This window comes from Podarcis pityusensis (assembly GCF_964106645.2).
Source record: "Podarcis pityusensis genome assembly, chromosome: 1".
Lineage (NCBI taxonomy): Eukaryota > Metazoa > Chordata > Lepidosauria > Squamata > Lacertidae > Podarcis > Podarcis pityusensis.
In genome coordinates this window covers 138,591,256-138,618,401 of record NC_138028.1, presented here as the reverse complement: position 1 = coordinate 138,618,401, position 27,146 = coordinate 138,591,256, and the positions used below count along the sequence as shown (strand labels likewise).

General features: G+C 41.6%; 1 protein-coding gene across 2 annotated transcripts in view; it reads left to right on the top strand.

The window, feature by feature from the left end:
* Positions 1-27,146, top strand: part of CPS1 (carbamoyl-phosphate synthase 1) — a 157,483-nt gene that overhangs the window by 36,924 nt on the left and 93,413 nt on the right. For both annotated transcript variants that reach the window (XM_081015519.1, XM_081015518.1), the window contains 8 exons: positions 1,264-1,362; positions 4,316-4,411; positions 7,598-7,787; positions 9,449-9,606; positions 11,507-11,635; positions 17,499-17,643; positions 18,928-19,138; positions 19,800-19,998. In XM_081015519.1, the coding sequence (XP_080871645.1) occupies positions 1,264-1,362; positions 4,316-4,411; positions 7,598-7,787; positions 9,449-9,606; positions 11,507-11,635; positions 17,499-17,643; positions 18,928-19,138; positions 19,800-19,998 (1,227 nt within the window). The remainder of the gene's footprint in view (positions 1-1,263; positions 1,363-4,315; positions 4,412-7,597; positions 7,788-9,448; positions 9,607-11,506; positions 11,636-17,498; positions 17,644-18,927; positions 19,139-19,799; positions 19,999-27,146) is intronic.

The following is a 27,146-nucleotide window of genomic DNA, read 5'->3' as shown; positions in this document are numbered from 1 at the left end:
AAGGTACCACTGTACATGATATATGTAAATGAAAGCAGTTTATGTCACTGAAAGGCAGATAGGTTTTTTCCTCTCCTTTCCTTTATTTTAAAACAAGACCTATTATATTTCAAATACATTTTGAATACTTTCGCATTATTCAAGTTGTAGAGCTATTTAAATGGATTCATATGCACACTTCCTTGTTCTCACGTCTGAAAATGAGGCTTAATCCCCTGTCTGTGATCTCCCATGACAATCCCTCCAGCAATAGGTTGAGAAGGTGGGAGATTGTGATTAAACAGCATAAGGATGTGAAGCGAGGAAAAAGAGGACATGCCTGCCCATATTTAGCATTCATTGGAGATAAACAGCAACAAAAAATGCTTAAGGGGGTGCATTTTAATCATTATTTATTTGGGGATTTTTGGTTAACTAAACATAGACCAGAAGATGGAGCACTATTATTCCCAATTTAATAGGCTAGGGAACTGAAACAGAGCAAGAGTGACTCGCTGAAGATTGCTTAATGGAATTGCAGACTATGTTTAAATCCAGGTCTCTCAATAAAACCCTGAGGTACTGTCCATTGGAACACACAAGCGTAATCCAGTTTGAACAGAAGTGATATATACAGTTGTTCTTCATAGCAGCTTCTCGCATAAAGACCTTGTTGATCCATGCTAAGATTTTCCTGCAAATTGGATTAGATGCATGCCTTAAACTTCTTAAGCACTTGCGTGCTTGGTTGGTTTGGGACACAATACAATGAGTGCATCTATTAATTAGGTTAATTATTAATTAAGTGAATTAGACTCACAACCTAATTAGAGAGAGTTCTAATGATACTAAACAGGGAAATTCCAGAGAGGGTAATCATGTTAGCTTGTTGCACTAAAACCCTTCAAATCCTGTGCTTATGATAGTAATTCTGTAGAATTTATGCTAACTTCCAAAAAATACAGATTTTATGCAAAACACAGTATTTACGGCTTTATGTGATGAGCTGATTTTGTATCAATTATTTTGGTTAAATGTTAGTAAGAGTAGACTGGGTCAAGTGGCTTTGTAGTGAAAATGATTGAAGACCCTGATTGTGTACAGGAGCATGTTCAATACCCTTTTACAACTTGAGAAATATGTGGTAGATGGACTCAGCGTGGTAACATTGATAGCCATAGAGCTACATTACAAATATGGTTTTCCCTTGTTCTTTCTGTCTTTTTATAATATAAATGTGGTCTTCTTTTGAATGCTGATATGCATTTTGTTTACTTTCCCTAGTTCTTATTTGATTCATTTATTTCACTGATCAAGAAGGGAAAAGGTACCAGTATCGCTTCAGTGCTGCCCAAGGCCACAGCTGCAACTTCGAGAGTGGAGGTCAGTTTATTAATGTGTTTTGTGTTTAGCCATCAGTCATACAGTGACTGGTACCATTATTGAAAAAGGTGGGCAGACTTGCTGTCCAGAACATAGAGATTTGCACAACCAAAAGTACCCTGTGAAAAATGTCCTGATTTTGTTACTCATTATAGTTATATTAACTCTCATTTTGCTTTGAAATAATTGTTGATACATAGGAATTTGAGCTGTGTGCCTTGCAAGTGCAGAATTTTTGGACCTAGATGAGGAAGTGAGGCAGAGATGGAGTGACTTGCCCCAAATCCCCAGTGAGCCTGTGGAGGAGGAGTGGTTTGAATCCAAAGCCCACTGCTGGCATATTCTTGGGAAGCTGAATCTTGTGGGTCCTTATATGCTGTTAGCTGTAAATAAAACTTGGCTGGTTCCATTTTTAGATTACACTCCCCCCCTATGACTCTATATCCTCCCACAAAGCATCTGGGCGCAGAACAAATAATACAGCACAAGGACTATGATCAGCCATATTGAAGCACACTGGCCTGTAAGTTAATGTGGCAATAAACAAATGAGTTGCACATTTTGCACAGTCATTCTAGCTTGCTACCAAATAAAGCTGAAATAGAATTGCGTTTCAGTTTATTTAAAACTCTAAGACCGTTAACTTGTATAACAAAAAAACTAACAAAAGAACTTATTGCTCACAACTTTTATGACACCGAATTTCCTTCTTTCAAGTGGTTCTGCTTCCTGGGATAAATATAGTGGGCTGTCAAGCCATTCAATTCTCCTGCACCTTAGGCCTAGGGCTACTTAGACCTGGGGATACTGGTCCCTGGTCTTACCTCTCTTTCTGTTGATTCCAAGCTCATATTCTGCCCTATGCACAAAAGGGCAGTCTCCAGGCATTTCCAGGAATTTTTGTTTGAATCAGTGTGAAATGCAAATGTAAAACTCATACTGGTCAGAATGCTAATTTTCATTACAAATGTCTCTGCATTTATTTTGCAGTAACAGCAATTGGGCATTCATATAAACAGCATGAGAGTCTCAAAGGTTATTGAAAATTCCTAATATGTATTGCATTGCTGGATTTTCTATAAAGCTTTTCTATAAAGCTTTTTGTGGCAAAGTTATTCCTTTCTTCAGAAAGCTGAATTTAATGCAAAGACAACTTCAGAGTCAACTCATTGCACAAACCAGTGTGTGCAATATAGAACTGGTTCAGTCTTATATTGAGTTGCTGTGTTAGAATCCTTTGTTCTAAATATTTGAATTTTTGCTTTTATACAAAGGACAGGATATTGTAGTTTTGAGCAGAAAGGAAGTGTGACAGTTTCCATGAAGCTGTTCTTTAGTTTTTCCAGAGAAAGGGCTGAGAATGTGTTGGATTTGGATTCGTAAATAGACCCTGTTAGCCAGGATTGCCCATAAGACATGTATAGGAAGTGTCATTGGCTTGGATTTCTCATGGATGAATGAAAGGGAGACAGGAAATGGTTGCCAAAGCAACAGCTGAAGGGAAACATATTGGGGAAAGACAGAATTGTGTGTGTGTGTTAAGGGTGGATTTTGATCCCCTGCAATTTCTACTTTTGAGGTAGAAACCAAAACTTGAAAATATTTAGCTCAGCATCAGTATGATGCAGGAAGATAAGCAAACAGGAGACCAATACATTTATTTCAGGAGGAACATGAATATGATGACATTGATGTCTTAGCAAATTTATATCCTGGCTTTCTGTAAAAGTACACAAGGCAGCTGGCATTGAAAATGAATCAGTACAAAATAAGATATACAACCTAAAACCCCAGAGCCAGCTAACAAACCAACCAACCAATGGCACTTAAAACCAAGCAACAGATTTAAAAGCAGGAAAACGAATGTGGGGTGATGAAGCAGGTGGGGTGCGGATCCTGATCATGTGTAATGTGTATCAATAACCATTAGCATATTCTAAACTCATATGCATGGAAGTTGAGATGCAGTGCTAAAGGAAAAAAAGAGGTACTTTTCCCTAGATATGCTTCAGGAACAACTCATGCAGAGACATGGATGGGGCTCCGGAACTAGGTTTTGCCACTGGGTAGAGAGTAGCCCATTAAAGAAATCCTCAAGATGTCTGGGTATGCAAAAATCTTATTTGAGGTTTTTAATCCCATCCATGATGCGGGTGGCACTATGGTCTAAACCGCTGAGCCTAGGGCTTGCCGATCGGAAGGTTGGCGGTTCGAATCCCCGCGACGGGGTGAGCTCCCATTGCTTGGTCCCTGCTCCTGCCAACCTAGCAGTTCGAAAGCATGCCAGTGCAAGTACATCAATAGGTACCACTCCGGCGGGAAAGTAAATGGTGTTTCCATGCGCTTCTCTGGTTCGCCTGAAGCGGCTTAGTCATGCTGGCCACATGATCCGGAAAAACTGTCTGTGGACAAACGTCGGCTCCCTCGGCCAGTAAAGTAAGATGAGCGTCGCAACCCCAGAGTCATTTGTGACTGGACTTAACTGTCAGGGGTCCTTTGCCTTTTTAATCCTATCCATGATAAGACGCTGGGGATGAGCCCATGAGCCCCACCCCTCATTTCCATCCCATCACCATGTTGGAGGAATGCCTTCTGCTGCAGGAAGCCTTTATGCTTGTGCAGACTGAGGTTCCCTGCATGATTTAGGATCCTTGATTTAGAACTTCTCCATGGAGCAGCCTCACAAATGCAGAAGTTCAGCCCCCAAGTCAAGGAGAGCTGTAGTACATCAGCCGTAATGCAAGGGAGGAGCTGGGGGTGAGGGAGTACTCTGCCATTGTCCCTCACTTGCGACCAAAGGTTCCCAACCCCTGTAGTAGGAGAACAGTAGGCCCTTTGTCGTCTTGGAAAACATCTTGGAAGAAAGAACAGGTGAGGACCCAGCTTTCTTGTGAGATGGGGGCCAACAGCGCATGTGCTGATATAGCTCTACTGACCTATTGCTTGTCTTCAGGTTTCCAAAGTTCTAATCCTGGGATCTGGCGGTTTGTGTATCGGTCAAGCAGGAGAATTTGATTATTCTGGATCACAGGCTGTCAAGGCCATGAAGGTGAGAATGTGGGAGGCAAAGTAAAGTGTTTGTTACAAGGGTGGGGGACCTGTGTCCCTCCAGATGTGGCTGGACTCCTAATCCCATCAGCCCCAGCCAGTATGGCCAGTGCCCAAGGACGATGGGAGCTGTAGTCCAACAACATTTGGAGGGCCACAGTTTCCCCACACCTAGCTTAGCGTGCGCCACATCCATCCTTGCTCCTTCATGTAGTAGTTATGTAATTATTTGCTCTGCCTTGTTTACATTTTTGATAGCATATGGAAATATAGGCAGAACTGGCTGCATTATTCAGTGAGCATAAAAACTCTGTTTATCATTCCTGTGAACAGGTTGTGATCAAATTCTGTTATTAATATGTGCGCAATGAAATAAGTTCACATAAATGGTTGTGCAAAAGAAATGTCAGCCTTGCTGATTTATTGTGGAAAAAGCATTCATTATTTGTCATGTATAGCTTGGTATCAAGTTCTGTCTGTTCCCTGGTTGGGAGACCAAGATAGGTTTAAAATGACATATCACTGGTACTTGTGTGAACCAGATCACAACACATCATATGTGTTAAAATAATTGAGGCATCCTGGGTTTATGTATATCCTCCCAATAAACTGCTAGTCACGCAGGTGACCTGACATTGTTTTTGGTTTTTTTGCAAAAAGTGTAAATGGGAACATTTCTGAGGCAGTAAGAGGCTTTGAAAGAGGCCTTAAATTATTCACAAAACACTTTGTCTGGACATATGTCTGTAGCTGACATACATATAGGGTTTCTATAGTAAATGGAACTGGGTGGGTGGGGGGCTTCCAATGCACTCCTATACATGTCTATTCAGAAGTAAGCTCCATTGGGTTAAATGGATTTACTCCCTGTCCCAGGTAAGTGAGCATAGGATTGCAGCCTAAGAAATCTTGTCCAATAACTCACATGTTTCAGCTGTTTCTTAAGTTTTCTTTTGCAACATGGAGGTTAAAATAGCAATAGAACCTTATGAGGTAAGAGAACAAAATGTATTCATTCATTCATTCATTCATTCATTCTTAGAGAGACAGAGCATTTACATGGTTCCTAATCATGAGAATCAAGGCATAACTGTCCTGAGAAAAGATGAATTGACTTTTCCCAGCCAAAGTTTTTATGACATTTCCCAGCCAAAGTTTTTATGTCCCACTGATTTCACATGTTTTAATTCACTTCCATTGAAATAAATGACACTTAAGGTCTGTTTCTGTAAAACACTGAATTCTCCAAGCAAAATTCTTTAACATTTATGACCATGCTGCTCCTTTGGCTGTCCCAGAAAGGAGACCATCCATTCCCCAGGAGTTGTCAAACAGATTCATTGTGCTTTTCTGCAGCCTGGATGTAGACTGCAGTCAGCCTGTGAGGAAGCTCTGCTGGCTTGTGATACTGCTTGGAAAAATCAAATTATCAGAGAAATGAATTGGAGGCACCTTCCCTATACAAAGATCATCTTGATTTCTAAAGAAAAGCATTTCTTTTCAAACTGACACTCTCCTGTTCTCTGCTTCGCTTGCCCTCTGCTTTCACATTTAAGAAAAGTTACATTTCCCAGTAAATCTTGCTAGCTTGACCTTCCTGGGCTCACCAGCAGCCGGCCGTCTTGATCTTGCTGCTAATCAGCCATTCCAGAAGCGACACTTGCTCTTGGTGACCTTGCCTCTGGCAACATGATTTACAACAGCATGTGAAGCCAAGGCAGTTTGTGCGAGTGTAGCCCTGCAAGACGTGCCTAAGTGTTCACATCATTATTCGCCTTCCATTGTGTTGATGCAAGACTAGCCTTAAGCTGCTGTTTATTAGGCAGCTCGACACCATGAATGATTAACATGAGGCCAAACGTAAATAGGCAACATATGTGAGCAAGTGTTAATTCACAAGGACAGCCATGGGAAGAATGGAAAGCAAAAATATATTGAAGTAGCACATGCATTTAAAACACTCCCATAGAGCGGTAGCGTGTGCTGGTGTCCTGCTTGCAGAACTCATGTGGTGGTTGCAGATTTGCAGTTGGAATAATACACATTAGACCACGGTCCTGGGTGATAACAGGCCACAAATTTATTTGGTTATACAGCAGGTATGCGGGATTGGGGGGGACACAGGTGGCGCTGTGGGTTAAACCACAGAACCTAGGACTTGCTGATCAGAAGGTCAGCGGTTTGAATCCCTGCGACGGGGTGAGCTCCCATTGCTCAGTCCCAGCTCCTGCCAACCTAGCAGTTCAAAAGCACGTCAAAGTGCAAGTAGATAAATAGGGACCGCTCTGGTGGGAAGGTAAACAGCGTTTCCGTGCGCTGCTCTGGTTTGCCAGAAGCGGCTTAGTCATGCTGGCCACATGACCCGGAAGCTGTCTGCGGACAAACGCCAGCTCCCTCAGCCCATAGAGCGAGATGAGCGCCGCAACCCCAGAGTCGGTCACGACTGGACCTAATAGTCAGGGGTACCTTTACCTTTATGCAGGATTGGCATGACAATAGTCAGGCAAGAATCAGATCATTCCACTCCGACTTTGCTGTTGGAATGGAATTCCGTTTGATGGCAGGCACCATTGAGAGTTGGCCAGTGTTGGATCCCTGCATGGTGCAGGCCAAGCATCCAGGATCCCACTGGGCAACTGGGAGAGGGGTTTAGGCAAGGCTGGGCCACACCTGAGCTAGGGATGTGCCTTGCCCGTATCCTCCCCTAGAGCCCTTTTGCCTCCCTTCTGCTTTGATCCTTCCCAATGCCATTTCTGTCACAAGAGAAGCAGCCCAAATCCCAGCAACTCCACCTACTGCTACAACCAAACTAAGGCCAGAGCATAGGTCACCAAGCCAGGCTTTGCCCATGTTGGATAGGTGCACACCATCCAGTTGAAAGAGGCCCATACTAATCAATCTAATCTAATCAATGCCAGAATCGCTCTTCCACCGGAGGTGCAACTTGGAATACTTCATCCCTGCCTGGAGAGCCAGAATGTTTGTGCCTATGGATGGTGGCTGAGTTGATTTGTCCACAGCATTGACCTTGTAAGCTGTTCCTCCCAGTGCATGGTGTTGTGCTCACAAATCTACACACACTTCTGGTCTGCAATAGTTAAAAAAATTACCAGCACTAGCTTGTTCCCGTGAGATGTGAATGTAGCTCTTGAATGAATAGTTACTGCGTTTTAAAAAAATTTTCTAGGAAGAAAATGTGAAAACGGTCCTGATGAACCCCAATATTGCCTCAGTTCAGACCAATGAGGTTGGCCTAAAGCAAGCTGATACAGTCTACTTTCTCCCAATCACCCCACAGTTTGTTACAGAGGTCATCAAAGCAGAACGGCCAGATGGCTTAATTCTTGGTATGGGTGGGCAGACCGCTCTCAACTGTGGTAAGTTTGTTGTGGGAATGCATTTCTCTCTTCTTACCATTGAAAGCTATCCTCATGAACTTAGCATGCTGTAAACTAAGTGAAATTTAGGAATCTTTTATATAAATAAGGACAATTATTATAGCAAATGAACTATGGTTCTATCTTCTATTTGGGTTTTTTTAATGTAAGAATGGGACGCAGGTGGGTTAAACCACAGAGCCTAGGACTTGCCGATCAGAAGGTCGGCAGTTCGAATCCCTGTGACGGGGTGAGCTCCCGTTGCCCAGTCTCAGCTCCTGCCAACCTAGCAGTTTGAAAGCATGTCAAAGTGCAAGTAGATAAATAGGTACTGCTCCAGCGGGAAGGTAAATGGCGTTTCTGTGCGCCGCTCTGGTTCGCCAGAAGCGGCTTAGTCATGCTGGCCACATGACCTGGAAGCTGTCTGCGGACAAACGCCGGCTTCCTCGGCCAATAAAGCGAGATGAGTGCCGCAACCCCAGAGTCGGTCACGACTGGACCTAATGGTCAGGGGTCCCTTTACCTTTTACTGTAAGAATATGCATGGTTTCAAGATTTGCAGAATGTTTCATGAGGTAAATTGAAAAGCCAAGGTATTTACCAAGTTTCAAGCTGCAGCTGTCATTTGTGTGTGTGTGTGTGTGTGTGTGTGTGCGTGCGTGTGTGTGTGACACATTTGCTTGCTTAACAGTACCATGCTATCATAACTCCTCCAAGCTACACAGTCAGATATGTACATAATGAGAGAACACAGATGTCTCTCTATCCTGCACACATACATGCCTGCAGATGAGGTAAATTCAGACCAGGAGGCTTTTAAGAGGCAATGATTTTAGCCACATTAAGAAGGATAGCGGCCTTACCACTTTTAGCTCTTTGAACCAACAACTTACAGACAATTGTGACTAGAGCTAATACACAATACTGAGATATTGAGTCATTGTAACAGCAGATTGTAATCTTATTGGTCAATTCCTCGCTTTCAAATGTTGCATCTTGAACTTTGTCACACTTTTTGCATCAGAATCATAGAATCATAGAGTTGGAAGCGACCCAAGGGCCATCTAGTCCAACCCCCTGCAATGCAGAGTACATTACACCAGAAAAATCATAATCAGCCTCTTTGGTTTGAAATGAGGGAGAATATCTTCTAGATTTGGGGAAGTATGGTGTCAGTCAATATGATATCCAGATAGGCATATAACCCACATTTTTCATTTTAGAAATTCACTGACAAAGTCCCACAAAAGCAAACAAGAAATAATAGCAGCAGAACATGCTAAAAGCGGTGAGGAGTTCTGGCCTTCAAGGAAACGGCTCAGAGCATACTCAAAACAGGTGTATGATTTTGATAGGCTGCTACACATGGCAGTGCTGTTCTTCAAGTAGTCTTCCCTAATCTGATCTGAGGCTCCTGGGTTGCCTGCATTACATCAGAGAGAGTAGAAACTTGCCCAGCAGGGGTTGAAAAACTGGCAGTCCTCCTAATATTCAAATGCCAGACAAATGGTTTTTCTGCCCAGAGAGACATGTGAAGGTCCTTTCTGTCAAAGTTCCTCTTTTGGGTTGGAACTGACTGAGTGGTGCAGACAGCTGATTGACAGAAATCTTCCTAGAGAGCAGTTGTATAATACTGACCATGCCATTCATTCTCTGTGCAGGAGTGGAGCTGTTCAAACGTGGCATTCTGCAGGAATACGGTGTGAAGGTCCTTGGAACTTCAGTTGAATCTATCATGGCCACAGAGGACAGGCAGATGTTTTTGGACAAACTGAATGAAATCAATGAGAAGATTGCGCCCAGCTTTGCTGTAGAATCGGTACATCAGCTGAGTTCAAATATACTTGGTTGCATCTTGAAACAGTTGAAACAGAGAGATGGATATATTTGGAGGGTGTTGTTGTCCTAATTTCAGCCTAGCGCTACCTGTTCAGGGTTTCCACAAATGCATGTGAGACAGGCAGGAGAAATCAGCAGTAGGGACAGAACTTCAAGGAAGGGAATATAGAACAACCCATTGACAGGCAGGTCTATGCTATATTAGCACATGCCCCCTTTTCCCTAGAGAAACATCAGAGCCTTCCCCTCCTCTCTGCCATTCATTCTCTCTCTCTCTTGCTTCACACAGTCTTTGCATCTGCATCCCAGCCTTTGCACATTTATTGTGAGTCTGAAAAGACCCCTTCCTCAACATAATTGTAGAAACTTTGAAGGTATCAGTCATATCTGTCCTCTTTGCCAAAAGATAGGGTCACCCAGCCCACAACCCCATTTACAGATTTAGTCTACACCAACCTTCACCAGCTGGCTAGGGGCGATGAGACTTGTAGTCTAATACCTTTGGAGGACTCCAAGTTAGTGAAGGCTGGTTTGCACAAGTCTGAATGTGTTGTGTTGCAAGCAGAGAAGGTGCATGGGCAGAGGTACCAGGACAAATATCCTATTTCCACAGGAAATAGCTCAAGTGAGTTGCTAGCACAGAATTTCCAACAGAGGTGGAGCCTCAGAAGGTATGCAATGCAGAGGGACTGAGATGCAAAAGATCAGTGCTTGTTTCTTAGAGTGATACACTGAGATGGTGACCTTGTTTGCATCTATTGCTAAGCCAAACTAGACCATAGCTAAGCATGAAGAAGCACTGGGACACAGTTAGAAGATGGCAGTCGCATTGCTCCTTCCCCACTGGCTGCACTAAGCCATTGCAAGGGAGCAGGGAAAAAAAGAAGTTGCGGCTGTTTTCTCCCTGCACCAGTAGGCCTGCTTCCTCCTCATGCTTAGCCATGGTTTGGTTTACATGTTGACCAGCCCAGTGAGTAAGTCAATAACCGGAGTCACTTGATTAAGAAAGCAACTTCAAGTTCCTTTTAAAAATTGTCTTACATGAATATTAGTGCAGAATAGCTTTTAGCTCAATGGGATCCATAAAGTGATATGGTAATAACTAATAGGTCTATAGAGTGTGCATTTTGATGAGCGCTGGAAATTTTGGCTGTGAATTTTGGCCAGATGGATTTGAAAGAACTGGCCACCTCTGCAGTCCATACCTCAAAATATTTCTCTCCTTACACACCAGCTGGCATCAGAAAGCTAAAACAATTATTTTCAGTGCCTTAATATATGGAACAGGTTCATTGTACAGTCACCTTCTGTGTCTGTGGTGTTACCAGAAAAAGGGGACTGGCACATACAGAGCTTTTCTGAAACACTTAATTACTAAAAAGAAAAGAAAAAGACTTAAGTCTAAACTTGATTTTGATTTGTGGTGATTTCTCATTTCTACAGCTCTTCCCAACCGCTGCTAGTGATAATTTACAGGTGAACATATCAGAATTGAAAAACTGACGTGCAATCGCCTTCGCCCTTTAGTTCTGCAGAAGCAGGATTCCTTGGGTTGGTGAGGAGGGGTTGTAGTCAAAGCCACATCTTTACTATAGATTTAAATGTTTAGACATCGTTCTCTCTCCTCAGGAAATATTGGGAACTGAGCTGTGTGTGTGTGTTTGTATGTTTGGGACAGAATTCTTTCATCACCCTCAACAAAAATGTAATTCCCTGGATTTTTTTTGAGGAAGCCAACCTACCTAGTATATGCTCCACAGAACATTGAGCACAGTCCTGACCATGATTATGTCTGTGTCACATTGTGTTGTAATGTAGACAATACTGACTGGTCTTCATGATTGTTTTGGTCTTTTCTACCTGTTCTTCTTTTATTATAGACAGACGATGCTTTGGAAGCAGCAGAAAAGATTGGCTACCCAGTCATGATACGCTCTGCTTATGCCTTGGGTGGACTAGGATCAGGGTTATGTCATGACAAGGAGCAACTGCTAGATCTCAGTACCAAGGTATTACTGTGGGAGTTGTGTCAACATCTGCGGCCCACAAGGGGAGCCATTCCCTGGGGGTGGGAAAATCCAAGCAGGGAAGAGGTGCAGTCTTGGTGGATGGGGAGGCAAGACAGTAGAACCTTCAGGCCAAGTCCAGAGTCAGCTGGTTTGGTCAATGTGCTGTGGGACAGATAAGATGACTTAACCATTATGGCCTCAAGTCAGCAAAGCAGTAACTTGAAATACTGTATTGCTCTAGCACTAGCCTGTTGCTTACTGAGGACTGAAATAATCCTGCGTAAGGATGGGTGTCCCAGACCTCCTCAAAGCTGCTCAGTCCCCAGGCTCTTGGTTGAAGAGGCTACCCCATGGGATGTTGTTTTTTTAACAGTAACTTTTTTATTCAGGAAAAATACAATGCCCCTCCCCATAAATAGGAATATATATCTGAAATTTAATATTTTTTTAAAAATGATATTTATTGAAAATTTTAAAATTACAAAAAAAAGAGAAAAAGAAGGAAAAAACAAGAAAAACAAACAAATAGCAATTAAACAATACAAATCAATAAAAATCAAAATCAAGAAACAAAACCAAAACACATAGCACATCAAAATCAAAAAGCAAAAATAAACCACAAAGATTTAAAAACAGATCCAATATTCCCAAATCCTTAACTATCATTACCTTATTTCATCGACCTCCCTTTTATGTATTCTAGTTGTTGATTATCACAGCAAATCCTTTCCATTTTTCATAATATTCTGTCATTAAATTACCTTAATCTATTTTAACCTTATCTTACCATAAAAAACCCTAAAACTTAAAACTTAAATCTTATTTATACCAATTTCTCATAACCATAGCATATTCTTACATAATTCTTTTTAACATTTCTGCTAAAGCCAAATAATTTCGTTCCAACATTTTTCTAATACTCATTAATTTTACAAAACATTCCTAAGTAGAATTTTTGAAACTTTCTTCCAATCTTCATCCAACGTCTCTTCCTCCTGGTCTCGGGTTTTGTCAGTCCTTCCTATCCCATCCATCTAGTTCATTAACCTGGTAACCTTATGTCCGAGGCCCTTAAGTCTCTTCCATGTCCCTTCCGCAGATCTTCTTCATATTTATACCTGTACTTTACTTTGTCTTCTGCTCCTTTCACTCGTGGAGACTCCAGCTTGACAATATTTTTGTCCCTTCTCGACAGACCAGCTCCTTTTCCATAGTCCACACTGAACTCCATGTAGTATTTAAAAGCATGTTTCAAGGTCCCTCCAAAGTTGAGGACCCCCACAACTCCAAACTCCCCCCGGCCCAACGCCAGACTTGAAAAGTCAAAACATCCCTGCATAGGAGGGTCTATCCAGCCCCCCATCTCCAAACCAAACAAGACTCTATCTCTCCAAATCTGGCTTTTTCCAGGTTCATTCGTCAGATCCAACAACTCATGTTCCTGCTGGGCCACAGTTCCCTCCATCTCTGCCTCCCGAGGTCCAGCCACAACCTCCTCCCTCATCTGATCTGTCAGAGCACACTCCTGAATTGATTCCTGAGTGGGTTCTATATAGATACCCACTACCTGTCCAAAATTTCTGATCGCAACAGTCATCAAATCCGTCTTCTTATGTAACTGTTCCAATAAAACACTTGTCTTGCAGAAAGCACGCACCAGAGCCTCCGAGTACATTGTTGTGCAAGGTCAAAGTCTGATCCCACGATCTTAATCTATTGCAGCTGCAAAGCTCCCCAGTTCAGATTAAGAACAGTTTCACAAGCTCCCTCTAGGGGAAGAACTTCTATTTGTATCCATCTCTCTCTCTCTCTCTCTCTCTCTCTCTCTCTCTCTCTTTCTTTTTTTAAAGCAGATCTAACAACAAAGTTTCCTTTTTCAGATATTTTGTCAATATTTTGTTCCTTTTAGCTGCGAAGGAGAACAATGGAATCACTATGTTTCTCTTCTTTTAACTGTCTGTCAAAAAAGTTTGTCTATAGTCAATGAACTTCCCGAAAACGTCTGTCCTGACACCCCGCTCCCAGGTTCAAGACGGTGGAAAATTGCTTTTCTTTACACTCTCTTCTGCAGGTTTAAACAGTCCAGAAAAAAATCCCCCCTATTCTCCTGCTTCCAAAGGGGGTTCAGTAATTTTAGATGATGAAAGTTGATCCTTTACAAACGATTTTCTAAACTCTAGCTTGCCATGTCTTTGCTTTAATCTTTCTACAAAAAGCGGAAGGCTGACTTCCTGTTTAGACCTTCCCACTTCAGTGTCAAATTAAAAGGAATTTCTTAGTCCAATTTTCCGTTCTACTCACGGGTCGTTGTTTAGCGTCCAATTGTCCAAATTTAACCTACTCACGGGTAGTTGTTTTTGTAGCCAGATTGTCACAGGAAAAAGGTAGCGCTCTCCGGTAACGGCTGTGCGGCTTCGCTCCACGGAAGAAGCAGTTGACTCTCAGCACCGCGCCGCTTGCCCCGCTTCGCTCCGGAGCCCGTAATTGGGTTCCTTTACAAATTGGGGCGCGAAAGGTGCCCGCCGAGTCCCACGGTCACAGGCTTCACCCGCCTGTGATTTTTTAAAGGGTCCCCGCTTCGCCGTAGCGGAACAGACCCGATTTCCGTAGAGCCAGTCCCTCCGGATCAGAGGGAGTCCGCCATTACCGATGGCGCCACCCCGGAAGTTATATATCTGAAATTTAACACTGCAATTATTCTAAAATAAAATAAACAAAGATAATCTCTGAATAAACGTATCTGCTGGTTTTCTAAAGTAATTTGTAGAAAAACAGGTTGTTAGCAATGCAACATCACATATCATTTTAATCCAGTCTGGTCTACCCCCAGCATGCTGTTATAGACCATTTAACCACCATTAGCAAATTCAGCACCAAATGGAGATTGTCCATTTCCATATTGTCTTGTAAAGGACCCAGTGATTTTTCTTGGGGGGAGGGACTTGGTATCAGCAGGCAATCAATATACAGAGATTTTGCAAATCTTAACTAGAATTTATTTGCAGTATTCCTGAATGATAGAGCAAGACCATAAAATATCCAGATGGTCTGGAACTTCAACTGAATTAATAACACTATTGATTAATAACACTGTGTTCTTGAGATATGTTATTTGCTGGGGCTGTAAGATCTTCTGCTGCCTCTGGGACCAGTGAAGGTTGGATCCTCTGAGATGAGGGAATATATGGGGGAGGGGAATATATTGGTGTCTGAGGATGTGAGCAAGGAAACCTTCTCAGCAGCAGGTGATGGCTGTAGTATTGTGGCCCCTTTTCTCCCTTCATCTTCCATCTGTGAAAATCTTTGTGTCAATGGCAGAAATCCTCCCTGGAGGGGAACTTGACTATCCTTAATATCTCATCACTATGCTGGTGTAAAGTTTACGGGTCCTGAACCGTGACACAACCTGGCTGCCAGTGCAGTGAATAGTAAAAGCTGATATTTGTGGTGTCATTGCTTCTATTCCATCCATCTGGGTCTCAGATCCAGAGGCCATTGGTCTGAACTTTAATCTGGCCACAGCTGGGCTGGAATACGTAGGGCATGTTCCAAAACAAAAAATAGGAGCCTTCTAACCCCTATTTAGGGAGGTGAAAAATTATGTTACTACTGCAATAGCAGACTATTCTAAATAATTGCTGCCGAGTGTTTCCTGTTCCTTGTCACAGTATTGACAATACTGCCTGCTTTTCCTCTCTCATAATTTATTTATTCTAGACATTTGCATCTTGTTCTTCAGTGAACAAGTTTCCTAGAACAACTTACATAAAAAATAGTAGTCAAAAAACAACAAAGCAGATCAGCTGGTTGTAGTAGAATGAAGCATCACAGCAAAGAACTGTAAAAGGTTTTCTTAAGCATAAAATCCTACTTAATGGTTAAAAGTCCTGGGCATTTTTTAAAATTAAGTTATCAACCAGAGCTGAAAAGAAAATACAGATGGTGCAAGATGGGTTGGTGGGATGGAGTGCTGCAACTGAAAAGACCCCGTCTAGTCACCACGTCACAGACACAGACACTGGAGCTTGTAGAGGGGCAGGCGAAAGAGAAGAAAGGGTCATGTAAAGTTTCAACAGCATGAAATGCTTAATGGACATAGAAAGCAAATATATTTTGCTTCTGGATTCAGGAAGGAAAGCACAGCATAGCATCTAGCTCACCAAGAAACACCCCCAAACTATCTTATCAATAAAACTACCCAGTCTTAGCCAAGTCAACAGCATATGAAGATGACACTGTTTCAAGATTCTACAGCCTGTGGCTTTTTCTCTTCTAAGAGGGAAGAAAAAACCTCCTGAGGCTCTTTAATGCTCCATTTTCATGTCGCTTCCTCTGGAGTTTGGTAATGTGAATGATTAAAGTGAGATTGTCAGAAATGGACCTTAATTTGTGGAAATAGTTCAGTGACTTGGGTCAAAGAGATATACAATAGTGTAAATTTTATTCTGTTTTCGAAAGATAAGTCAGGGAGGGAGAAAATGGAGCATGGTTCAGTGCTGCCTTGAACTGAGAGATAGCAAATCACCAAGAGTAGGACAGAATAAAGCACAGAAGTGGCCAGAAGAGACTGGGCAGTAAGGTGAGGCTTTGTCTTCAGCACCTGGTCTCCAGAGGTATCCTGTCCATGAATAGTGAGGCTCTATTTAGCTCTTACGCCTGGTTGCTCACAATATAGACCGCACCTCCCTGATTTTTTCACCCCTTGTTTAAAGCACATCTACGTTAGTAGCTATCTCCATATCTTGCAGGAGTAAATTTTAATTTCCAAATTTACTTTCAGGTTCCTAATGCTGTGCCTGAAAAACAGAGAGCAATGCTGAGCTTAACAAAATCCAGCAGACGCAGCCTAACGTCTGTTCTCAGAATCTTCTTTTTAGGATGGTATATGTTGCTTTTGCTTCACTGATATCAGTGGATCTCTTGTGGACATATGGCCAATTATCACTTTAATAGGAAGCAATTATGCTCTTTACTAAGCCAGTGTGCTATATATCCATATGTTCCATTAAAAAAATCTAAATTTAGGATCCAATAATGCAAGGGACAGAAATTCTCTTTCCCCCCACACACCATATGCATCACAGTCTTCCTCCGCTCCCCACTTGGCTATTCCTTTCCCAGTGTCCCTTAAAATTTCCTCTCCATCATAATGAGATAGCAAATGATGACTAATATATGCTTGGTAATTATTTTAGTAGAGTAGTTGGTTCACTTGTTTAGGCCATAAATTATTGCACAATTACCATTTTGGAAAAATGACAAACACAGATGCACATTAATTTCTCATTAAAACAATCCACTACATCAGTTTCAACACATTTATGCTGTACACATGCTGCCACAAAAGCAAAAATAGCAACTTTTCCTATGACATCGCACTCCAAATTAGCAAGAGAAAATTCAGCTCTTTGCTGAGTTGATCAAGGAGTAATAGTCTCTTCAAGTTGTACCTCTTCTCCTTTGCAATGAAACAGCTCAGCAAACATTGGGGAGGGTGTCCTTTATAATGTCCGTCTACAAATATAATCTTATGAAATTTCTCTTAAATCAGCCATTCAGAATGACCAATGGCATCTGCTTGAAGACCTTATTGGAGGAGGTCAGGGTGTTCCTAATACTGAACCAAGTAATATTTATTAAATCACTCTCTTAACATTTACACTAGGGGATGATTTTACTCTTTTAAGCAGAGACAAATCTTTTTGCACTGACAATTTTTTACTTTGTCTTTAACTGTCACTATGGCAGGAACTACTATTATACCAGCAAAATACTGCTGTACAAATATCAGTCTCCTGATAGTTTAGCATACACACTTAACAAACATTTCCTTTTTAAAATCTGTCATCCTGTAATAATCAAGGCATTTGCAATGACCAATCAAATTCTTGTGGAGAAATCTGTGGCAGGATGGAAAGAAATTGAGTATGAAGTTGTGAGAGATGCAGCTGACAACTGTATCACCGTCTGCAATATGGAAAATGTCGATGCAATGGGAGTCCATACAGGTAGGTTCACCATTTTCCTTGAACTAAATACTTTTTTGGGGGGGAATTGTTTGATGCAATCCTAGAGCTGTAGAGTTATGTGGGACCAAGGGGTCCACCCCCTGCTCAAAGGGAGGTATTCACACCATTGCCTCCAGCCAACACAGTTCAGTTACAATGCATCATAAGTTAAGAGAAGTTGCAGTCAGAGTCCAGATGATTTATGCAACTGAGCCAGGCATATTAAGGTCATTGTATAAAGTAGTCCCATCACGACACTCCTGCTAATAAGTTCTTATGATGACCCCATGCATTATGTGTTTATGTGAAGTTGGGTCTGGTATGCTCAGGGGCGTAGTGTGGGGGTGCCAGCGGAGCTGTGGCCCTGGGTGCACAATTTTGAGGGGCACAAGCCAGTGGTCCCCATGCAAATAAATTAAAGACCAACTGTGGACATTTACTAACCCTGTGCACATTTACTCAGAAGAAGGTTTCATTGAGTTCAATGGGACTTACTCCCATCTAAATGCGCATAGGAATATGGCCTGAGTTGTTCAGGTTCCTGTGAGTTATAGGACATGTCTAATGATCCACAAGAGGTACAACATCTTGTTCAGAACTTGCAATGTGGGAGATTCCACAACCTTTATAGACTGTGTGTATCATAGCAGAAAGTCATATTTGAGATGTTTCTGGGGTTTATAACATAAAATAACCTAGCATATTTATAAAAAATGAATTAAACATTGGTCTGCTGCTCAAGCACAATTGGCAGACCTTTACCAATAAAGAATGCAGCTGCTTGTGATGCACAAATGTTGGAAAATATGTGGAATTCAACATAGGCTGAAAACCATTATAGGCTTGAAAGTATGCCTGCCTTTCAAATAAGGCAAATTTCAGCATTTCTGCTTGACATTTTATTATCGTATTTATCTTAGATTTAATTAAATTATATACAATGGGTAATTCAGCATGCAGCCCTAAACATACTTACCAGAGTGAAGCCTAGTGGCTTATGGATATATGGGTTGGATTGGGTTCTCGGTCTAATTACAATATATATGATCACTTATTTATAAAGCCCTTTCATGTCCTGTAATTTGTACTCTACTCAGTGCAGTGGATGAGCTGTGTCTCTGTACTGTAGCATCTCCAGGTAGGGATGGAAAAGACCCCCGTCTGAAACTCTGGAGAGTCGCTGCAAGGCAGTGCCAGAGGAACCAATTGGTTTGACTCAGCACAAGACAGCTTCCTGTGCTGCTATAACTTGAGACCATTGACACTTTTTGCTTTGACTTGCAGGTGATTCTATAGTAGTGGCTCCCAGCCAGACACTCTCGAATGAAGAGTTGCAGATGTTACGGGAATCGACCATCAAGGTTGTCCGCCACTTGAACATTGTAGGGGAGTGTAACATTCAGTATGCCTTGCATCCTGCCTCTCTGGAGTACTGCATAATTGAAGTGAATGCTAGGCTTTCTAGAAGCTCTGCTTTGGCATCTAAGGCCACAGGGTAAGGCAAGAAACAGTCCTGGGAGAAGAGCTAAACTGGGTGCATGATGCAAGGGAAACATTTGGAAATATAAAAAGTTGTTGGTTAGATAAGCCCAAAAGCTCTTCTTCAGAGAATACCTCCAACTTACGTTTGTTATTGCAAATACTAAGGTTTTTTTATGAACTCTTCACTGTTTTGAAGAAAATGGTAGTGCTAGTTGCCTTTGACCTGTTGGATAAATCATAGTTCACCAGCACCCTGAGTTAGCTCTTTTCAGTGGTGATAAATAGCAGAAGCACCTCCGCATAATTTACCGTGTATGAAGTGCATTCTTTAAAAATGCTTTTAATTGTATTCATACTAGCTCAACTATATTTGTAAGCTGCTTTATGAAGCCCCCCCCCGCAACCTTGTAAAGTATAAATCCTATCCTAAAATAAAAGTAACAGGGCCCAGCCCATCATTTTATAGCTGTGCTGTGCTCACTTGTTAAGCCACAGGATGAGGTGGAATGGGGATCCTTTCTCAGTCAGCTCTACACCACTTCTGTACCGTATGAATGACTGATGGCTTCCTAAGGTCTCTTCAGGGCAGGCTTCCAGAGGATTAAGCATGTTCTCAGGATTTGCAAGTTTTGCTTTGCCAGTTTGAAAATGTCTCGCTTTGCTCTTGATGCTAGGTACCCTTTGGCATTTATTGCTGCCAAAATAGCTCTTGGGATCCCCTTACTAGAAATCGAGAACGCAGTATCAGGAAAGACAACGGCCTGCTTTGAGCCGAGCCTGGACTACATAGTAACCAAGGTGCCCCGCTGGGACCTCGACCGCTTTCTGGGCGCTTCCCGCCAGATCGGTAGCTCAATGAAGAGTGTGGGTGAGGTAAGTCTGAGGATTATCCCCCCCTTAAAAAATGCCCTTAAACCCATAAACGATTCAGTCTACATGTACTGGGATGATGAAGTTGATTTTCATACTTTGCATTTATATTGCACTTCAGAGCATTTCCCTTACATCTTCCTGTTGCAAAGTAGTCAGTATTATTCTCACCATATTTTTGACGGGGGACTGAGGCTCAGGGAGAGTGGCATGCCTTAAGGCCACCTAGGGAGCTCAAGGCAGAGGTAAGGTAAGGTTGGGGTTTCCTGATTCATAGCTCAGCTTCTTTGCCACTATACCTCGCCAGTACTCCCAATACCTTTTATATACATCGCACCATCTGCATTGTATGTATGTTATCCCTCCAAAGAATCTGCTGAGGGTAATGAGAATTATCTTCCAGAGATCTATGGATAGTCCCTTCTAAGAGCTGCCTTTCCCAGATTCCCTAGGAATAAGGTTTTAGCATATACAGTGGTACCTCAGGTTACATACGCTTCAGGTTACATACGCTTCAGGTTAGACACTCCGCTAACCCAGAAATAGTGCTTCAGGTTAAGAACTTTGCTTCAGGATGAGAACAGAAATCGGGCTCCGGCGGCGCAGCAACAGCGGGAGGCCCCATTAGCTAAAGTGGTGCTTCAAGTTTAGAACAGTTTCAGGTTAAGTACGGACCTCCGGAACGAATTAAGTACTTAACCTGAGGTACCACTGTAATATAGATATGCTTTTGAATTATGGTGCTGGAGGAGACTCTTGAGAGTCCCATGAACTGCAAGAAGATCAAACTGATCCATTCTGAAGGAAATCAGCCCTGAGTGCTCACTGGAAGGACAGATCCTGAAGCTGAGGCTCCAGTACTTTGGCCCCCTCATGAGAAGAGAAAACTCCCTGGAAAAGACCCTGATGCTGGGAAAGATGGAGGGCACAAGGAGAAGGGGACGGCAGAGGACGAGATGGTTGGATAGTGTTCTCGAAGATACCAGCATGAGTCTGACCAAACTGCGGGAGGCAGTGGAAGACAGGAGTGCCTGGCGTGCTCTGGTCCAGGGGGTCACAAAGAGTCGGACACGACTAAATGACTAAACAACAACAATAAATATTGTGTCAAATAGTACCTTTGAGCATCTGTAGTTCTGTTTCTACTGTGTTGTTAACGCATGGTAGAAAGCAGAAGAGAAATGATAGTTTATACAGTTGCACCACAGAGCAATTTTGGGGGAAAGTCAGTTTAAGCCTTATGTATAGAACTGTATAGAATTGGTTCTGTCATGGCGTATGGTGAGATGGCAGAGACAGGAGAAGGAATGTCTCTTGTGGTCTGTTTCACCCTGGATGCTACATAAGCATCTTAAAATCTTGGGGCATATACTTTCCACAGTGTCTAATTTCAGTGCAAAGGACAGTGCACCTACAGGAAAACTACATTTCCCAGGATAACCAGCACTGCTGCAATTCTCCTGCAGCACCCCAGATGGCGATATAGCCTTCTGCTGCTGCAACCACGGCAACCAGACCATGCAAGAGAGAGGAGGGAGCAGTGGGGATGAAAGGCATTCCCAGGCTGCACGGTGCTCTTGGTAATGCCATTAGGAATGTATTAGCATCCAAATTGGACTCAGAATAAACCAAGCCATTTTTTAATCTTTTTTGGACATTGCTTGGCTTGTTACGCCTAGTTCCTAAGTGAATTTGGGTGGATGTCCTGAGCTAACCGTATACCAGCTTTCTGTCTCTTTGTGAAGTTTGTTGATTTTAATACCCCTCCTGAGCGAGTCAGTGAGGCGCAGGTTTCTGCATATATTTTCTCCTTTTAAATTACTGTTTACAGCTGTGAGATGCATGCATAGGGAATGCTCTAAATATTAATAACTGAACTGAAAAATCAAAAGCTAGCATCTGCAGTTCTCTGTAATACATCAAGTTGCATTTCCACAGACAATTTTTCTTTTGGAATTAATAGGATAATTTTGGACAGGTCTTTGTATTATAAAGGTGGTGAAAAAGAGCCTGACATTTAAAATCTTAATTTAAGACTGTCTGGAACAGTATTGACACCTTCATCTCCTAAGTTTCAAGAGGAATGGAATGAGGCAAAATGGGTAAATCATGCAGCTAATTAGCTAATTACCCATCAGCTACCCAAAGTACAATAATTAACAATATATTTGCTGCTTGTCTTGCTTTTTTCCAAATGTTTTCCAAATATCTCTTTGGCTAAATTATTTTGACACCTGAGACCGTATTCAGAGCATCAGTTATTTTTCCTCCTCTTTCTTTCCTCCCTCTATAGCAGATTATAATCTTTATCATTCCTTTATTTATTTATGAGTTTATCTTATTTAACAATTTTATTTTTTTTTTGGACTTCTGGGGGCGGCGCGAACGGCAATGGCGGTCCTCTTCTGAACGGGAGAGGAGGCTCCACAGACAACGGGTCGTCCGCTACGGCGAAGCGGAGACCCACTCCGGAAAACCCCAGGCAGCAAGAGCCTGGGGTCTTGAGGCTCGGTGGGCGCCTTAAGCGACCCTCCAAACGCTAAAGGAACCCCGTAAGGGGCTCCGGAGCGTGGAGGGGGGTTGCGGCGCTGAGAGCTGCTTCACGGTCTGCGGAGCGAAGCCGCGCTGCTGCTGCCGGTGAGCGCTGATCCCTTTTCCTGTCAAAATTCGGATTCGGACGAAAAACAACTTATTCGTGAGTAAAGACTGAATCACTTGAAATTAGAGACTTTAAATGAAAAATTTTAATTTCCTTGAACTTGGCTGAAAGCGGAGAGACGTGGAAACAGGAAGTCCGTCTTCCGCTGCCATTGAACTTGAAAAAAGCAACTAGTTGGAGGAGTGGAGGCTGAAAGAAAGAGATTTTAAACTTTACAGATCTAAGCATCCACTGAACTTGCAACCTAAAGTAAAGACTCTAAGTGAAAGATTTGGAATTATTACTTGCACTTGACTTTCCTCCTTTTATTGGATTACAATTAGAAGGTGAAACCCAGGGTCCGGAGCTGCCTGAGCATTGAGAGATTGAGCTGTCAGTACTGCAGATTTGGATATTGTATATTGGAACTTGTAACAATCTGAGGGTATTGAGACCTTTTAAATTTGAAACATTCTTTTTGGAGATAAATAAGCACTGTCTGTTACAAAGTGACTATTTATCAACTCTGCTAAACATTTGTATCTGAAGGTTCTTGGATACTAAATTAGACTCTGAAAGACATTTTAAGCTCCCTCTAGAGGATTGGATTAAAACAGTGACTTTACATGTACATTTACTTTCGATTCCCTTGTTGTTTGCTTGCTCTGGGCCTTTCTATTCCCATGGGAATAACTCAGTGTGACCTTGACTGATAGATAACGTTGGAATGAGTGGCACAAGAAAAAGAGGGAGAGTTAGACAAACAACTTTAACAACTCTAACCTCAGCCTCGCAGACACGCAGATCATCTGTACCTACTTTGCCCTCAGAAGTAGAAGTTGAAGAAGTTGCCTTGTCACAGGCAAAAGAGGGAGAGGGTGAAGCAGAGCAGTTACAATTGGAAGATATGGCCTCAGGAGCATCTGTTTCTGTTCTAGACAAAATCTTTGAAAAATTGGAAGCTTTGGACAAGAAAGTAGATGTGCAATCAGCAAAGATTGATAAAAATACAGAATGTCTAAATAAATTAACTATACAAGTGGTACAGAATACACAAGCAATTGGACAATTAACGGAGGCCTCAGCAGAAAATCGGAAATTGGCTGAGGATACCAGACAAAAATTGGAAAATTTAGAGCAAGAGGTAAGACCACTCACCAAACAAGTTGGGGAACATCAGATTTATCTTTCTATGATAGAACTGCGAAATCGTGAGAATAATTTGAGGATTAGATCACTACAAGAGGCAGAAGAAGGAAATCTAACTGAGTTTTTGACCAAAGAATTCTCCAAGTTCTGGAATTTGGAAGAAAAGGACTTTAAAATTGTGTCAGCTTTCAGACTTGGAAGATTCACAAAGAAGGAGAGGCCCAGAGACTGCTTGATAACATTGAGATCAAAGGAGGAAAGGGACAAGATTTTGGGCCTACACTACGGAAAGTCACTGGAGGTTCTGGATAGAAGAATTGAAATTTATAAAGATATTCCAAGACAACTGTTGGATCTTAGAGCCGCCTACTCTGAACTTGCTAAATTACTAAGGAGCAACGCAATTCCATTCAGGTGGGAATTTCCCCAAGGAATATCTTTTACCTTTAGAGGGAGAAAGGTTAAAATTAGAACATTGGAAGAGAGAGACAAATTTTTGGTTACACACGGAGAGGACCTTCAAAAAGGAATTGAATTACCTTCTGGGCCTGGGGCAACGCCAGCATCAACACCAGCACCTGGGGAACCTGAAGATCCAGAAAAGATACCACCCCTGGAGAAATAACCAGATTAATTCAGGATGTCTCTGCAATTGCTGAGTTGGAATATTAATGGTTGTAACATTCCGGAAAAAAGGAAGAAAATATTTCACATATTAAAAAAAGAACAATTGGACATTATCTGTCTACAAGAAACACATGTGACGAGGCTCCACAGAAAAGTGTTAATAAATAAAAGATTGGGCCAGGAATTTGTATCGTCGGACAAAGTCAAGAAGAGAGGCGTGGTGATATATGCAAAAGAGAGCCTGTCACCCAAATTTTTATTTAAAGATGAACATGGAAGAATTTTGGCTATTGAGATACAATATCAAGGAGAGAAACTGTTGATATTAGGAATCTATGCACCTAATGAAGGGAAATCGGAATTTTACAAGAAGCTGCAGGAGACAATGCTGGATTATCTGGACTACAACAACATCATAATGATGGGAGATATGAATGGGGTCGTATCAACTAACATGGACAAGTCACAAAGTCAAAATGTTACAAAAGACGGCAGACTACCTAAAACTTTTTTTGAAATGATAGACAATATGGATTTGATTGATGTTTGGAGGACAAAAAACCCACTAGGAAGAGAGGGAACATTTTTTTCTGAAGCCCAACTGACCTGGACAAGAATCGACCAAATATGGATCTCTAGAGGCCTGGCACCTAAGGTCAGAAAAGTGGAAATCTGCCCAAAGACCTGTTCCGACCATAATGCAGTAAAGATGGATATGACATTATTTCCAACTGGATCCTTTAGATGGAAGATGAATGACAATTTGTTCAGAGATCAGGACATTACTAAGAAGGCCCAAAAAGTTCTGAAGGATTATTTTGAGATAAATATGAATACTACGGTGGAAAAAAGAATCGTCTGGGACGCAAGCAAAGCTGTAATGAGGGGATTTTTGATACAACAGAATGTAGTAAAGAAAAGAACACAAAATGAGAAAAAAGATAAGATTTTGGATAAAATAAAAGAATTAGAGAAGAAATTAAGAGTGAATCCGAAGTCACAGCCAACTCTGAGAGAAATTAAACTTTATCAAACACAATATTCTAAACTGATAAATCAGGAAATCGAATGGAAGGTTAAATTAATGAAACAAAAAACGTTTGAGTCGGCGAATAAATGTGGAAAACTGCTAGCTTGGCAGTTGAAGAGAAGACAAAGATTAAATACGGTTACAAACTTAGAGGTTGATGGAAAAAACATTCAGAATCCAGTGGACATTAGAAAGTGTTTCCAGAGATACTTCAAAAAACTATACACTCAAGGGCCGCAAGACGAAGTTGAGATTAAACAATTTTTGGCAAGAAATGGACTATCTAAATTGTCACAAGAAAATAGGACAATCCTGAATTCTAAAATAACACGACAGGAGATTGAACAAGCCATTCAGAACATGCAACTCGGCAAATCTCCAGGGCCAGATGGGCTGACTTCCAAGTACTATAAGACATTAAAAGACTATTTGATACAACCTTTGATGGAGGTCAGCAATGAAATTATGGAGGGGAAGAGGGCACCGGAGTCGTGGAAGGAAGCGTTTATCACATTAATACCAAAGTCGGAAGCTGAAAAGACACAACTTAAGAACTACCGTCCCATCTCCCTTTTAAATGTGGATTACAAAATATTTGCAGACATTTTGGCAAGTAGATTTAAAAAAGTTTTAAATGAAGTAATTCATAAGGACCAGGCTGGCTTTCTCCCAGGTAGACATCTGTTTGCTAATACAAGGAACATTATTGACATTTTGGAACTTTTGCAAACAGATATAAATACAAAAGCAGTTTTAATTTTTATAGACGCGGAGAAGGCCTTTGACAACATTTCCTGGAAATTTATGATGGGGAACCTAAAAGAAATGGGAGTGGGACGGGGTTTTGAGAATGGGATTGAGGCGATATATTCAGAGCAGAAAGCTAAACTGATAGTTAACAATGTGGTTACAGAAGAGTTTAAAATTGAAAAAGGAACACGACAAGGTTGCCCTATTTCCCCTTTGTTATTTATTTCGGTTCTGGAAGTGCTATTGAACATGATTAGAGGGGATCGGTTGGTGGAAGGAATTCAGGTCGGACAGAAACAATACAAATTAAAAGCTTTTGCAGATGACCTGGTTTTGACCCTGCAGGAGCCAGAGCCTAGTACGAAAAGAGTATTACAACTGATTAATGACTTTGGTCGGGTGGCTGGATTTAAATTAAATAAACAGAAAACTAAGGTCTTGGGAAAAAATTTGACTGATACAGAGTCAGAACGGTTTCAGAATGAGACGGAACTTAATGTGGTTAAAAAAGTAAAATACCTAGGGGTAAACATAACAGCAAAAAATCTAAGTCTATTTAAGGATAACTATGAAAAATGTTGGACAGAAATTAAGAGAGACTTAGATAGTTGGTCAAAATTGAAACTCTCTTTGTTAGGCCGAATTGCTGCTATCAAGATGAATGTATTGCCAAGGATGTTGTTTTTATTTCAAACACTTCAGGTTTTGGACAAAAAGGAGTGCTTTCAGAAGTGGCAGAGAGATATTTCTAAGTTTGTCTGGCAGGGCAAAAAGCCCAGAATTAAGTTTAAGATATTAACTGACGCAAAACAAAGAGGGGGCTTTGCCCTGCCAGACCTAAAGTTGTATTATGAAGCCGCAGCGTTCTGCTGGCTAAAAGACTGGCTACTTCTTGAAGACACTGATGTGTTAGATCTGGAAGGGTTTAACAATACTTTTGGATGGCATGCATATTTA